General features: G+C 38.3%; 1 protein-coding gene across 1 annotated transcript in view; it reads left to right on the top strand.

Annotated features, from left to right (window-relative positions):
• Positions 1–16,722, top strand: part of LOC107086931 (usherin-like) — a gene marked incomplete at its 3' end in the record, with an annotated part of 93,161 nt that overhangs the window by 47,459 nt on the left and 28,980 nt on the right. The window contains exons 13-15 of the mRNA XM_015378222.1: positions 8,158–8,353; positions 12,169–12,299; positions 12,406–12,613. Of these exons, the coding sequence (XP_015233708.1) occupies positions 8,158–8,353; positions 12,169–12,299; positions 12,406–12,613 (535 nt within the window). The remainder of the gene's footprint in view (positions 1–8,157; positions 8,354–12,168; positions 12,300–12,405; positions 12,614–16,722) is intronic.

The following is a 16,722-nucleotide window of genomic DNA, read 5'->3' as shown; positions in this document are numbered from 1 at the left end:
ATGTTTTTGTTTCTCCAAGATTGTATTGACTAAGATTAAATTCAATTTTTCTATTTCATAAGTCCATTAATGAAGCTGTTCCTATGCAGCCTTTCCTTTTTGTTTGCTTTTTTGTATTTAATGACTATGTTGAACAGAAATCAGTTTACTTTTTTTAAGATATTTTAAATCCTATTACTGGAAAAAAATATGGTATTTGATTAAAACTTAGTCTGTATTTGACTTCAGTTTGTTGTGGACTGTATGTTGTATACGGTGAAGCTGTTTCCTGTCTGGGGAGAGGTTCTCCCGAGGGAGACAAAGAAAGATCCTTGATTCCTGATATGTTCTATTTAAGCAATATTATAGTAACGCACAGAATTATCAGTTTGTCATTAAAAACTGCTGTCTTTTCCCGTTGAATCATGTTCGGATCTAAACTGCCATCCATGAATGGTTGTTTCTTTAAAAAATAAAAAAGCCTATGTCACTAGCAGTTGCCATCATCTCAGCTTTAGTTTCCATTGGTCGAGTGAAATATCCAGGAATGTCTGCTTTAACACACTGTCACACAGGACAACCTACATTATTTACTACTTCTACATCATTCATGCCCCAGTCACTGTGCATTAGTTTGGCTTTTAGTGTTTTATAGAGGAACCAGTGAACACCATTGTCTATTTACAATTTTCACCGAAAACAACTAAAAACTTCTCAGATTATTTTTAAGCAAAACAAATATCATTCTCCATTCACCCATGTTTGAATAAAGAATAAAAATAAAAAATAAGTTGTCGTGGAAAATGTTCCCAGACATAAACAGGTGCCTATGTATTAATATAAAAAAATCTTTCATGCTTTCTTTTTATAGACTACAGTTGTCTCTCTGCTCTCTAGGTCCCAGTACAACCTTTATCCTTTTTTTCTTTACTGATAACTCTCTGTCTCTCATACTCTGTCGTTCTCTCCTGAGTCGCTGTTCAAATAATGTCTCAAATCGACTAGAACAATGACATTCCCCCAGCATGCATCTCTAATCAGCCCTTTTTTCCCCTCTGTTTGTCTTTTGCTTCGTTTCACTCAAACGTTTTGTATAACCCCCACCCTGTACCACTCTTTATGTCTGCACTTTCTATGTATCTAATTCTTTTCTGTTTGACTCTTTCCTGCTTCCATATATTTATCGGCCTCAGATTAATCCATCCTCCCAAGCTGTTTCTTTCCTTTTTTCTTACTTCTTTTGTTGAGCTGGGAGATGCACCAGATTTAAGTAGGGAGGACATGTTTTAATGTGACCTATTCTCTGTAGGAGCTTTGATTATCTGAAACACATCATTGTATAATATCTGCATTTGCCTACAAAGAGCTCTTTTCTTTTGGTGTTTGTGTGCACTTTTCTTTTAAACCTGTCCATGCCATCTCTTCAAGTGAATATTCAAGACCTTTCTTCTGTCTTTGTAATATTAGAGCTTAAAGGCTGTGGGGAATATTAGTGTTTAATATTGCATACGTTCTGTTGATGTGGATCGGCCTAGCACCATGAAGGATGTTGTACTAATCTGTAGAATTTCCAGAGTGACATTAAAGTGACAGAAATGCTCAGACATGTGTCAAAATGATCAACAGGGGCCTTAGAAGACACACACTAAAACTGGCTCCCTCTCACACACACTCATACATGCCGAAAGCCATATGTGTACAAAGGTACGCTTGGACTCTCCTACTTTCTCCCTCTGTCTTTTGATTCTTTTTTATGTGCACTCTGTGTCAGACTTGATCTCTTATTCTGTCACTCTGTCTGCATATTGCTACTACCACTGGATTCAGTCAAGACTGAAAGATATATCATAAATTTTGCATTATAGTGCTCACCTTATCTTAATCAGAAATTGTATTAGAAATATACATAATGGTATGTTTCATTTTACTACTTGTATAAATATAACAATTCAGCTGAGTTTGAAACAGGTAAATAAAGCTGACCTTTGAATACTAAAGGCATGTGTTTGACGGTTGCATCAGATTGTGCTGCAAAGCTGCCAACAGGGATAAAATTGTGTTTGCACCTTTGTGTAGGAGAGCATATGAGTGAATGTCTGGGGCCTGTGCATTTCAGTTGAATTTTATAAACCTTTACAACAGATGTCACTCAGGAAATGTTCGATTTGGAAAAGTATTATAACCGAATAACAGCAAGAATTCTACCATCACTCTGCTACAAATGTACCGTATTTTTGCTGTCTAGAAAGCCGCTACTTTTTTCTCCTCACTTTGATCCATTTGGTTTATAAGAAGGTGGCGCTTTTCTGTGTTTTTTTTTTTCCCTAACCACAAGTGGGGGAAGTCAAAGTTGGAAATGAAAGCATAAGGGGCTAATTTTCATTTAGCACAAGAACCTGCTAGCAGTAGACACGACGGAGAGCAAATGTCCCCAATTCACACATTTTGACATTTATAGAAGGTCCAGGCTTATCCAGTGTTTCAGGAAGGCTTCCTGCCGAAGAACAAAGACAAAACAACCTTAGACTCGGAGGGACAAGACTAAGGTTAGACTCTGCTAATCTCAGTATGTCTAGAGTACCCAATACTGGCAAACACTCTGGCGTCGAGCTAGTGACAGCTTGCTGCTCAAATACTCCTCTGGTAAAGACCCAACGAGCCGCAGGTGTGCAAGGAGGCCCAACGAGAACAGGGCACCATCAGGTGGTGGAGAGAAGAAACACACAAAAACAACCCACACAAACTGGAATCCTAACAACTTCAAGTACACTAAAAGTACATTGTTCGGTATACTTTTTAAACTTATACTTAAGTATTCTTAATAGAACTTACTTCAAGTATACTACTTTTTGCTAAGGGATTTTCTAAGTTTGTCAGTTGCTATTTTCAAATCCAGTTCTAGCTGTTTATTTGAGCTCGCTTCCCTGTGTGAGACAACAGTGTCTGATCTCTACTGACGTTAAGTGGTGTTTTCCAGATTTTTTGTCGCTGAAGGCTGCACCAGCAGCAGATTTTCACCTCCACTTGAGTTAACCAGGTTAACTTTTCTGTAGATACACAAGACATGGATGTATACACACAAGCACTGCCACACACATACTAGCAAGTGCCATGACCTTTGCTGCGAGAGCGTGAAATTAGTCATGGCATTTAGGATAAGATGAGTGTTCCCAGTGGATTTACACTCACGCACACATGCACAGATGCTTATGACAGGCCATCTGAATGTCCACATATCCATTAGAGTAGTCGCCTCACTCAGCAGGTTTTGTCACAACAGTCAGAGTGAAAATAAGATGTTATTCCTTCCTCTGGTTCACAGTCCAAAGTACTTAGATTTACACTCAATACATACATATCCACCAACACACACACACAGCTGCAGTCTCTAGAAACATATGACCTGCTCTGATAGTTTTTTTTTTTCTTTTTCGTTTTCTTTTGCATATGTATCATATCACAAAGTTCAAACCAGATGTTTACAGGCCATCATTTCTCTTGATCATGATGATTATCTGCTTACAGCCATTGGGATATGGCATTTTACATGAAAATTTTATATCAAACCGATATATATATATATATATTTATAAGGTATTCTGGGCTGAGTGCAAAGTATGTATGTAAAAAACAAAATTACTCCTACAGATTTAGTTTGTAGTTTTTTAATCAGAGCAAATGTCTTTGCCTAAGATAAGGGGTTTTTAAATATTATAATTTGTTTGAGGTGGGGGGGGGGAATCCTGATGGAGATTTCACAGCACTGTATGTGAAAAAGTTATATCCATCTTTTTAAATCCTCATTTCACTTTAACATATTTTATTTAAATTTTTTGGGTGGAGCAGAGTTCATATTTACCAACGAAACTTAAACTCATTGTCAGTTACTGTCAGAGTTTTTATTAATAAATAGATGGGGAAAAAAAGCCTTATCTATTCTTATTTACTTTATCACTTCTGAATGTTTTATTAAGGCTTTAATTCTCAAGCAAACAGTTCGAACCAGAATCTATAAATGGAGAAACATGTGGCAGTAAAGAACTGGTTAATGATTCACCAGCAAAAAAAGAAATTGGGGGGAAAAAAGACACCATGCGTTCTAAGGCCATAACTACTGCTGAATAAAAGGAACACTTTTTGGAAGGTATTTATTTTGTTTGAGCTGGAGTAAAACTGCATCATATTGGGAATAAACCTTGGTGGTGGTGTTGCGATGATCTGGAGATTTTTAGTTTCTTCAGGATGTGAATGACTTAAGGTAATTTACAGGAACATTAATCCTGCTTTTTAAGAAAATCCTAAAAGATTGATATCTTCAGTTTATAGCATCGATCTTGAGCATAGCTTGGTTATGTAGCATGATAATGGTTTATCTCTGACAGACTTATTAAAAACAGGTTTTGTATTGGTCTAGTCAAAGTTCTTCTGATTAAGATGCTGTGGCATGATCTTAAGCAGATTGTTGATGCCCAAAGCACAAAGTTTCTCTTAAAAATTTGTCAAATGTACTACAAGATGATTTTAAAAACAAGTGCTCTTGACAGCAGTTAATTTGGGCAACAAATGCTGTACTTTGTTTTTAGTTTGGTTATCTTTAAAGTGAAGTTTGTTGAATGAAACGGCAGTATAATAAAAAGCAAAAATCGGTTTGGGACAAAGATTTTTCAGAGCACTATTTTCACATAACATTGATTGAAAAAAAACAATATTTTTAGAGTGAGTGATTTAGAATCATGGTTTATCACTGACAGAACTACTGTTGAAAAAAAAAACAGAAATAAGGTCTTAACTCTTAATAAGGATTATTATAGTGGCCTAACCCAAATAAGAGGGTCCAACAAATTGTGAATTAGAAATGCACAGACTCAATCTTCTTCATGTGTCCTCGTTTTTTGCTCTGTTGCTGCATGTAGATGATGGAGCAGCATCAAAACCTTTTGTATGAGTAGAATTAACGTGCACGCTCCTCTTTTAACTCCCAAACACCAGTCCCTCGACTAATTAGCAGGCAGGGAGGGAGGGAAGGTAAAGCAATGTTGTATAAAAAGAAAAGAGACGAAAGAAAAAAAAACTCTTTCATTTGCTATGGTAATATTTTCAGCTCACACAGTCACCGTGACTATGAGAACAAGTAGTCGAGGGACAGTGGAGACTGATGGGGGATGAGGAGGTGGATAGATGGAAAGATGGGAGAGATGTACAGAAAGATTTGTTTTCCACAAAGAGAAGTTTGGAAAATGAGGAAGGCTGGAAGCAGAAGGGTACCAAAAGAAATGAAAAGAGACCCATAGATGGAAAATCTTCTACTCCTGGATTCAACAGCTGTAGACAAGTTTAGCAGCGAGGTTCAAAGAGCTTTTGGACAGAAGGTAGAAAGTAGCATCGATAGGTGAAACATGCCAGAGAAAAGAGCCACAATAAAAAAAGTAGACATATTTTTTAAACTCCAAGAAAGAATGGTCCACTTTCTAGATGGTAAGTTAGCTGTAGCATAAATTGCTGAAAACAAATTAATTGGTTTTTTAAAAAAAGGTTTCACAATAAACAGAACATCACAATTTCTAGGGCTTCAAACCAGTTAGGTTTATGGAAAAGTGAAAGAAGCTTGCCTTGTAATGATCCTGTTCTGGAATTAGCACAAGCTGAAGATGCAGTAAATTAGTTCAGTAGATGCAGCTAATGTTTGGAATCATTGTGTTTAGGGATGGAATCAAAAACCGGTTTCTGTTCAGAACCGGTTCTGCGTGTTCCAATTCCATGGCACTGTTTGGCAGCTCGCTTAACAATTCTCTTAACGTTTCCAGGCAGCACCAGAGCCTAGTGCTGGGCACGACTTGCGTCACGTTTTTAACGCAAGTTACGCACACTGCATTCAGTAAGCGAGTACGACGTGACCAGGCGTAAGTCTAGAAAAGTCCCATCTGGTAAAACCGAACAAAAGTTTGGACGTAAACTGGCAATTACATCCGCGGGAGGAAATATATCCAACATGCAGAGACACCTGCGCACACAACATGGCATACATTTTAACGTAGCATGGAAGGCAACTCTGGTGGTAAGTAGCTAGTTTTATATCACTGGCTGTGCTTAATGAGGTTCCTAGTAAATCACAGGCCATTTCTGGAAATAAACCAATTTCCTGCCTCTTCTTGGGGTTATTAAACCTGCTACGACTTTGCTCTGCAGTTCAGGGATCAAAGAAAGGTGACATTTGTTTATTCAAATCAGAGGGAGATGAGTTTATATCCCGAAATTTTACAGTAATGCTTTTTCATTAAACGGATGCCTTCCCCATTAGATTTAGGTGACTGTGACGAGACGGGTAGCCTGGCTGGCTCAGAGGCTGGCAGCGCCCGTTCACTGCCTTCTGTTTTCGCCGAGGCAGGCAGAAATAGAACGTCCCAGGCAAAGGTAGAGGAATGTCACCGTGCACTTACCAAATTCATTGTTTCACAGAATCAATAAGAAATTGAATCGTTTCACAGAATCGATAAGGGAATCAGAATCGTGAAAATCTTATCAATTCCCGACCCTAATTGTGTTGCTGCCTTTTATGTGAACGTTTCTTTGACGCATATCTCCAAAGTCAACCTTTTTTTTTTTTAGAAAAACCCTTTCATGGTAATCATATTCAGTTTTTTTTTTATTCAGTAATAACCCTGGAAAAAGACATACAGGCAAGGGGTCATAGATGTAAAAAAAATTAAGATATGACCATATCATTTGATTCTATAACTTTTTGTTCCATACATTTTTATAGTGGATTATTAAACAATGTACTTCAATTTAGCTGCACAACCCCAACCAAATGCAGGTTTGTAGGATTTTGCCTCTTGTTTTATTGTTATTTTTTTCCTGTTGTTTCTCCTCACTAAATCTTACATAATGTATTTTACTTGCTGCTGTTTGATTTATTCTTGTTGCTATTTTTTTCATACTTTCTTTCCCTGAAATCCAAAATTATATCACCTCCCCCAAGTCCTCATCAACCCTCTCCCCCTCCTCCTTTTTACCTTCTGAACACCCTCTCGTCTGTGTGTCATACATAATAGGCCCAGTGCAGGTCTACATGTGTCACACATGGGAGGAACTCCTGTGTTTTTTAATACATTTTTAATCCTGCCATTTGATGCCCCCCTTGTCCACCATAATTTGTACTGACTGCTGAACATAATCAAAGGACTTGTACTTGCTGCTTCCTTCCTCTGCTGTTTTCTTCTAAAGAAATGATTGTTTTTTATAACCCCCCTACCCCACCTCCACCCACCAACCCCTCCGAACCCCCACACACATACAGGCACAAACGCAACTCCACTTCCCTTCCACATATTCCTTGGTATGTTTATTTTTTTACATGAAAGTGGGATTTTGTAAAAGCAATAGCTGTTACAAGTCACTTATAATATCCCTTTCCTTGTGCTAATTTATAGGTACTTTTGGGGACCAGTTTTTGGGGGGTGAACTGGGCAATCATATAGCCTGGTATTTATTACAGGCATATAAACATATCTTTAGCCACTCCTTGCTAATGGATCTCAAACAGAGCAGTGATCCAAGGTTGATTGGTTAAACTGTCCCAACTGGGGCAGACTGTATAATTGGTACCACTTGGTTCTTATGATGAAAACAGGCCAGATTTAAACACTAAATCTACCTTTTTAAAAACCTCCAAAACCTCAGTGTATGGCACTAAATGGTTAACTCATATCTTTAACTTGCAGATTTAGCAATAAAATGAACATCACTCTTAGAAGTGAATGGGTTTTTGTTTTACTTTTCATTTGGGTTCTGCTGACTTGTTCCTCTTTTACTTTTATGTTTACTTTCTTATAATAATTCCGATCCTTTTTCTGGAGCTTCATTCGTCAATGTCACGGTGAGGCTGGTGCCCATCTGCAGCAGTCTATAAGGGAAAGGCCTGGTACCCCCTGGACCAGTAGCAAATACTAATATGTTACTGTAAATGTAACCACAAGTTATTTAACTAATAACTAATTTAAAAAAGACAATTTAATTTTTTTTTTTCAGAAACTAATGCTTTAATTTGGAAATCCATTGTTTTTCTTTCAAACTTTGTAATGTAACTACTGTGACTTTTACCATTATGTAAAATGCTAGCAGATGTGTTTTCATAATTCTTGTTTGACATAAAATGTTTTTGTTCATTTTGTTTTTCAGTGCGAACGCTGTGCACCACTCTACAATGACAAACCCTTCAGGTCAGGTGATCAGCTCCAGCCTATGAACTGCAGACTCTGTCAGTGTTATGGTCATGCTGTTTCTTGTCATTATGATGTCCTTGCTGACGAGCATCCACATGAGCACTATCGTGGAGGAGGAGGAGTCTGTGACCACTGCATTCACAATACTACAGGTGCTCTCTCTTTTGCAAAATTTAATGAATCGTAAAATAGAAATCATATTTTTAAAATATTTTAAATATAACAGATACAAAACAAATATGAATAGAAGCCTTGTTCATTCCAAGAGATTTTATTAAAACTGCTTTACACAAAGATGAATAAGAAGTAAAATAAGGACAATGTGATTTTGTTAATTTAATTTTCAACTCAATACTTTGTAGTATAACCTTTGTTCGTAATGACAGAGGCCAAATGTTTCCCATTGTCATGATTTTATCTAAAGCTCGGACCCACATGCAGTGAAGCCAAACATAGAGACACAGAGTAAATGTTTGAATGGGTTTTATTGAAGAGTATTTTGAGTTCGGTGCAGAGTTCCTCCGAACTCTGCTCGGCTGGGAAACTGGAAGACGAGGGGAAGACAGACTATAAGATTCAGGCTCAGTGGGGAATTTGAGTTGTTAATCTTGAAGGAGAGGATTTGTTGCCACTCACGTTTCCAGAGAAGAAGAGACACGTAAACTCCAGTCTGTGTGTAGGTCTTAAGGAGTTTGTTTGATTCGGTGGAGGGCGGAACAGGGTTTACCCAGAACTCGGACGGAGTGGAATGATGCAGCCGCTGGTTGCCACTCAGTTTTCCTGTGGTACTTGAACGGGTCGTGGTGAAGATGACTTCCTTACTCAGAGAGTGATCTCAGCGTGCTCAAAGGTGGCTGCATCCAAACCTCCTCGCTCAGTGTAAGACTCAGTTGATCCCACTTGGGAGAAGGCGGTCCAAAAAGGTCCAGTTTGCAGGAAGGCTTCCTGCCAAAAGGCAAAGAACAAACAAAGTTGAGACTCAGGGAGAGCAAGAGCTCAGTAAAACTCAATGTGATCTCAGCTTGGCTAGAGAACAAAAACTCAAAATGCAAAAACTCAGATTAGACTCGGCATAAACTGGCAAACACTCTGGCGTCGAAGTAGTGGCAACCAGCAGCTTAAGAGCAGTCCGGTGATGAGGCAACAGCTTGCAGATGTGTGAGGAGGCGAACCGGAGCCAGGCGCCTCCCGGTGGTGGAACGGAGAAACACAAAAGACAAGACAAACAGACGAACACAAAAACTGGGATCCTGACACCCATTTGTAAAGCAGCCCCATGTTTCCATCACCATGCTTTATTTTAGGTATGGTGTTCTCAGGATGCAATTCAGCATTCTTCTTCCTCCAAACATGACAAGTTGAGTTTGTGCCAACTTGGTTGCATCTGAATACATGGTATCCTCCATGTCCACTTCTTGATCATCCATAACTTTTCTGGAAAACTTAAGAGGGGCCTGGAAATATATTGGTTTAAACAGGGGACACCCCTTGCACTTCAAGATTCGAGTCCCCCATGGGGGGTTGTGTTTTACTTATGGCAGCTTTTGTTCCCAGCACTCTGCAGTTCTGGGATTTTTGCTCACTGTTCTCATGCTCATTTTGACCCATTGGTTAATAATAAAAGGCTCAGTATTTCTTATGCCTATGGTTGTAGACTGTGATTCTCTGTTTAAAGGAACTAGAGGCAGGAGGAGGAAATTAGAGTAACAAGTGACATGACTGGCACTGTCGGTAACTGCAGTCACTAGACTAGCGGGCACTGGAGAGCACAGAAACGCTTCACAGATAGGATATATTATAGCACTGCACTGGTGATCCTGTACGCTGTTTACAACGTGACGCTTTACTTTAAGACCGCCGCATATATTTTTTTACAGCAACAACCACCATGTTCAGCGACGAAGTAAATAATGTTAATTTTAGTGTAACTTTTATGTTGGCTTCATCTATTTTTTATGCAAACTGAAATGGTAAAGCAACAAAACCTAATCAAGTGGGAATGCTTATGCATTCCCACTTATGTTACTACACAAATAAAAGCTTCAGCATGTAGCTACAGCAAGCTGCTAACGTAAAACCCTCTCTGACAGGTTGGAATTATAATTCTAAAAAACCTCTCTATACTTTTTGGTAAACATACCGTCTGTAAACATTCAGTGCTACACAGCAACTATTGTGAATAGCAAACGCTACTATACGTTAGGGCTCACTGACTCTCTGTGATCTCATATCAATTTCATATCAAGCTCAAAACATAATGTTACCTATACGGTCACTAAGAAATTAGCCATGTCAGCATCAGTATTCTGTCCCAAATCCAGCTACTGTTCCCTCCACGAGTTGAGCTTGTTTCCAATATTTATCCAGGTGCTTTCCCCGCTTCATATTTTTGTTTCAACTCACAAGTTGCTGCTGATAAAGTCTTTTTTTTTTTGGCAGTGTCGCTTTTAGTGGACTTTGAGTATATTGTGGTCGTTTGCTGACTGCAGATTAAGCCAATAGTTGTCCTTGTCACTGTTTTAAACAACAGCTTCTTCTTCTACAGTTGCTTCCAGTACTACCACTGAAACAACCGCAGCTTCCTGTATCAAAGCTGACGGGGGTGCGTCTGTGGCATCAATTGACATCACATCTCTCTCCTAAACTGACCCCAGATTGTAGCGTATTTTGCAGCACACATCCTATTCTAGGCATAGAGCGATACATGGATGGGCTCGTTGGCTTTGGTTTGCAACGCCTAATCACCCATTAGTATAAAAAAAGCTGGACATGCATGTGTATTGTTTCACAATTCCTGCTCCTAGTTCCTTTAAGTACTACCACTGGATCAACATTTGTTTTACAGTCCATACTGTGAAATAAGTAATAAAAGTATGTTTGATTTGTACTGTCTCAGGTCCAATATCTGTATCGGCCACAAAAAGCGGCAATATAGGTATTGTATTAGAAATAAAAAAAATTGGATGGGAATGTCAGGAGGACCCTATGCTAAGCATTCTGCTTCCTTTTCTTTCATTCTTCCTTACTGGCAGATTATTCAGACAATACTTACAGACAATTCAGATGGAAAATATTGCCTGTTGGTCCTGAAAGCCTAAGGCTTTAACTAAAGAAGCTAAAAGGAAATAGAATAGAAAATCCTTTTATCCCACAATAGGGAAATTGTGTTGTAAAAGCAGCAAAGCGACAGGCATTATAGTAAAAGAGTAACACAAGTATAGACATTAAAAAGTGTACATACATAAAAAAAAAGCAGAATAACGTGGGAAAAAAGGTTAAAAACATATTACAATACAAATAAAAATGTTGTACACAATGAGCAAAAAGAAGTTTTGTGCAGTCCCTAAAAAATTAATTAATGTGGACATTTTTACAGTATTAAGAAATAGCAACAGCAGAGATGTACAAAATGACAGCAGCATGCTATTTAAAGTGACTATCACCTATGCAAAAAGATTTGTATAAAAAGGTCTTTAGCTTGTTAGGAGCAGTGATAGTTATAAAGTCTTACAGCTGCTGGCAGGAAGGATCTGTGATAACGCTCCTTTGTGCATTTATGGTGCAGCAGTCTGTCTCCAGTTCAGCAACAGTTTCATGTGTGGGGTGAGAGACATTATTAAAGAGAGATGTTGTTTTTGTTGGTGTACAGCACGGGTGCAGCATTTGAGAATTCTTAGTGAAAGAGACTTCATAAGCTTCGTACTTCTGTGCTGATAACTGCGCATCTCATTGACTCGGTTACAAGAGCTCTTTCCTGTTTTGCTCATTTCACTCTGAAAAATGTTGGAGTAAAGTTTCATCTCATACTTCCAATATTAATCATTTAAATATTCCTGGATTCAAACCGGGACATGCCGAATAGAATATAAGCAAAGGTTCTTTTATTTTGATAATTTTACAAAAAAAAATAAATAAATTATATAATTTTTTCCCCCTCCTTTATCTCTTTTGTCACTCTCATCATAAGGAAAGAACTGCGAGCAGTGTGTAAGTGGATTCTTCAGGATGCAGGATTTTGATCCAACCTCAGCTCATGTGTGTCAGCCCTGCAACTGTAACCCTGCTGGAACTGTCCAAGGTACCACAGAGTGTGCCCAGGTACATACATGCTGCCCTTTAAATTCAATTCTCAGAAAGTTGTTGATTTGTATACCTTATATTTCCTTTGTATCTCTTCATCTCTCGCTGTCTGTGTCATACAAAGATTGGAGGACAGTGTCACTGCAAAGTTGCAGTAACAGGCCGTCAATGCACTCACTGTTTGCCTGGTTGGTATGGTCTCGATGCTACAAATCCAAATGGCTGCACATCCTGTAACTGTAGTGACCAAGGAACCATGAGCCCCTCAACAGTAGAAGTTTCCATCTGCAACCAGGACACAGGGCAGTGCCACTGTAAACCCCATGTCACAGGTAAATATTTGGAAAATCAACAAGTCATTTTAGGAACCTAAGTCGAGATTAATGAAAATTAAATTATAAAATTGGGGAAATTATACATTTTTCTTGGTATTATACCAATGCAGTTTCAGATACTACCCTGAATGCTTACAGAAATGCTTTAGTTTGTTGAGTATATATTTACAAGAGTTGGAATTGGCTCATATCCGGACTTTGGAATGGAGAGTTGGGAATATTTTTTTCTACAGCAGGACTGATCAACAAGCATAACAAAGTTACTTTTTAACAACAATGTTAAAAGCAGTTTGGAACACAGAGAAAATAAACTAACAAACGTAAAAACTATACAGCACATCAAAAGGGAATCACAATACTTTTTTGTTTTTTTTTGTTTTTTAGCAATGGTGTCAATTCTGTATCTAAAATTGTTAACAAGGAGAAGAAAAACACAAACAAAAATTATCTAGTCACAGAAGCAGGTTGACCCAAGATCTTGACAAAACTGAACTGATAACTTCTTGTTAAGAATGTTACCATACAATACCATACCAGCTTTATTTATGAAGCACTTTATACACCGGACAGGACCAAAGTGCTGTACACAATCATAAAATACAATGCAATTATAAAAATAGAAAAGATAGAGAATAAAATACATATTAGTATACAAACAGAATAAAACAAAGTGAAACCTCTCAAATTGTGCCAAAAGCCAAGGAAAAAAGATGAGTCTTAACAAGGGACTTAAAGATAGCAAGAGAAGAGGCCTGTCTTATGCTCAAAGGCAGATCATTCCATAGCTTAGGAGCTGCCACAGAAAAAGCACAGTCCCCTCTGAGCTTGCATTTTGTCTTTGGGACCCTCAGAAGCAACTGATCATGTTATCGCTAAAATTGTTTCAAAACAGATTTGGTATGATGCTGGAGAAGACGATACCTTTAGTTACTTAAGGTGAAGCGCTAATCATGGATAGCTAGTTATGTTTGCTTAAATGTACTAATGAACAAGCCAAGCTTAAACATTACAGTATATTGTAATTAGTTTAACACAACAACCCATTATACTTCTTTAGGCTGTTAGAAAAAAAACATGCCAGTGTTTTAAGTAATTTAAAACACTTATTTTTTTAATTCTATTTATTATGTAGAAATGGCAAAACAAAGCTTTCTCACAGTCTCTGAATTCTCTCAGTACACAAGTTTACATTCATACCTGCAGCCCTCCGTCAACCAGTACCTATCAGCTGCTTCCAGAGTCCGCAAGGACAACCAAGCCTAAGCGCCTCCATCTTTAGTCAGGCTGCTTTCATCTTGTGTATGTAAATCCCTTTATTGTCCCACAATGGGAAATTAACTCTCTGCAGTTAACCCATCCCCTTTGGGAGCAGCGAGCTGCCAATAAGGCTGATTTATACTTCGAAACTAGGTCGTCTCCGTAGGTGTCGCAGTGAACAAAAAGATGTCCCCGCCCCCTCCGCAGACGCTGCTGCACCTCTTCCAAAATTGTAGGTGACTGCAGACATTGCCGCAGACAGGAGGCCTGGCTTCGTTTGTTTTTATTACCGCAATTGTGGAAAACCACTCGGGAAGTTTTACCACCTAGAAGAGCGAGGTGCACGAGAACGCTGGGACCCTTTTTCCACCTGGATCTCCATTCTTTTTCGCCGTCATGTCCCTCTGTTGTTGGATAAACGTGCCCCCACTTCCTCACAGCCTCGACTGTATCTAGACCCAAAGCATATAGGGCAGACCACGCTCAAAATTGAGCACAAATAAAAAATGTCTGCGTCAAGCTCACTGCGGCTGCGGGGAGTATAACCAGCCCTTTACAGTATGCAGCGCCTGGGGACCAGTGTGGGGTTAAGAGTCTTGCTCAGGAGCCCAGAGTGCAGGCTGTCGAACCGGGTACTTGCAACCTTCTCAGAGCACAAGCACACTTCTCTAACCACTAGGCCCCCATCTAACACTAAACCATCTTGAGTGTTTACCACAGAAATGTGTCTTCTGTTTCCCACCAAGACAGGCATGGATGTAATTTGTGATTAAAATATCTATGCAGTGAATTTTTTTTTTCCACTTCAGTTATAACTACTTTGAGTGTATACAATTAATATTTAGTTCAGATTCATATTAACTGCGTTTGTAATGACAACATGCCAACTATCTTATCACTGAATCTCCTATGTAAACTTGAGCAGTAACATCTTTTAGTGCCAATGAGTTTTACTGGTGTGCTCAAAACAATAGTAAATTTCTCTATTACTCTCCTTAGTTGTCCAACAAGTTTTCCCTTAATTGATACATATGGGTTTTTACTGACCTGCTCAAATACAAAAAAATATACACTAGATACTCATTATAAAAAACAAGTATGCATATCCATACACACTGATGAACACTCACACCCCTAAGTGTTTAGGTAGCCAAAAATAAACAGGCTTTTCTACTAGCGCTGCTTTCAGCCGTTGTGCCTCTCTTCTTGATAAATGGTTTCACTCCATCCCCTGTGTGTCTTTGAAGACCAGGCTCGTATGAAATGCAAAATTGGCCATCGGTTTTCAACTCACCGCATCATGCTTATTGCTAAGCCTCGCTATCAAGGGCCCCTGTTGTGCGTGTGAGTCTGTGCACATGCATTGTTGGTGTGTTTTTGTAAGAGATGGGTGTGTTGGAGTTTATTTATTTTTCTCTTACTCTGTGTTGCATGTTCAAGTGTTTGAACATAAAAATGTTTGTGTTTGTACATGCACATGTATGTGCACAAATATGCCATCAAGGGCTTACTTGGTATTTAATTCTCTAATTCAGTGCCAAGTTGATTAAAACAAACTGCTGCAGCTCCTTGTATTTCTTCACACTTCTTCTTACAGCTCCCTTTTTTTTTCTTTCCTTGTTTGTTTGGGTGCTCCCACAGGTATTTTTCAGAAATGAAATTTGATTATGGCAATTTATTACCGCCAAGCTGATACTTTGTGTGGAGCAATGGCAGGCACGCTTCAGAAGGATAGGATTGAAATGTGTGCGCATAAACTTCGATACACACATACTGAAAACTGTGTACACTCATAACAAGGTGCCAGAGTGCAGTGTGTTCATAATAGTGTTTGAAATGGTGATGCATGAGCCTGTTAACCAGCTGGCTCCTGATAAAAAGCATGGCCAAGTTACTGAAAACACATATGCAAACACACACACGTTTACTGGGGCAACTTTAGACAAAATACGCTGTTTTATTTTTATATAACTTCATTTAACACACATTTTTTTTTACATTTTAACTGTTTCTTTTATTTACCCTCCGTCTTTTACAGTAAGCTATTACGTCAGAACTTTTGTTTTGTATTTTGTTTTTAATAAGAAATCCTGTTCCTAAAATGGAACAAGTTGTGTATAACTTTTTAAAGTTATACACAAACTTTGTACCAACTTTGTTATACACAAACAAAGATTAGAAATTATATTTCTAATCTTTTAAAGTGGGATTGGGTGTTTAAGCATCAGTCTAGATATTTACCACATATAAACTAAGCTGTGTGTATAGATTTCTCCAAACACAGACATTTATCGTCATTGAATAGTTATTAAAAATGACCCATGGAAAAAAAAGATACCAGTATCTACAACTCCATTAAAGTGGGTGGGTCAGGTGCAGTACAAGTGTTGGACACAAACACCTGCCCTAACACAAATATAGTAGTATGTTTTCATTAATCTCTGTGTGCACCCACACATTCTTAGCCACCCACATATGAACACATGCTCCCTCATAAACGACTGTGGTGACTGCATTGCCCCCAGGCATCCATTTAGGGACAGATTGCCTGTCATAGAATACGTATGGTATATTCAAATAAGCCTTGCACACACCCACGCTGCATATCATAATTTAACTAGTGTTAAGGCTTTTTTGCATAACATTGCTTTTTACTGCTTTCTGATTATTAGATACAAATATGAGAAGAATGTTGAGAGTTATTTTTTTAATAAATTAAACACATACCAATGAAAGTAAAAATTTACCTTGAAACATTTTTTTTCTTGCATGGTTCTAAACTTGCCCTTAAATGTGATGAAATGTTTGGAATTTAAGGTATGATTTAGCTTGACTATAGACATATCTTT

This window comes from Cyprinodon variegatus, unplaced genomic scaffold, assembly GCF_000732505.1.
Source record: "Cyprinodon variegatus isolate N-32 unplaced genomic scaffold, C_variegatus-1.0 Scaffold167, whole genome shotgun sequence".
In the NCBI taxonomy this organism is placed as follows: domain Eukaryota; kingdom Metazoa; phylum Chordata; class Actinopteri; order Cyprinodontiformes; family Cyprinodontidae; genus Cyprinodon; species Cyprinodon variegatus.
The sequence above is the reverse complement of the archived record's forward strand: the minus strand, read 5'-3'. Positions and strand labels throughout refer to the sequence as shown.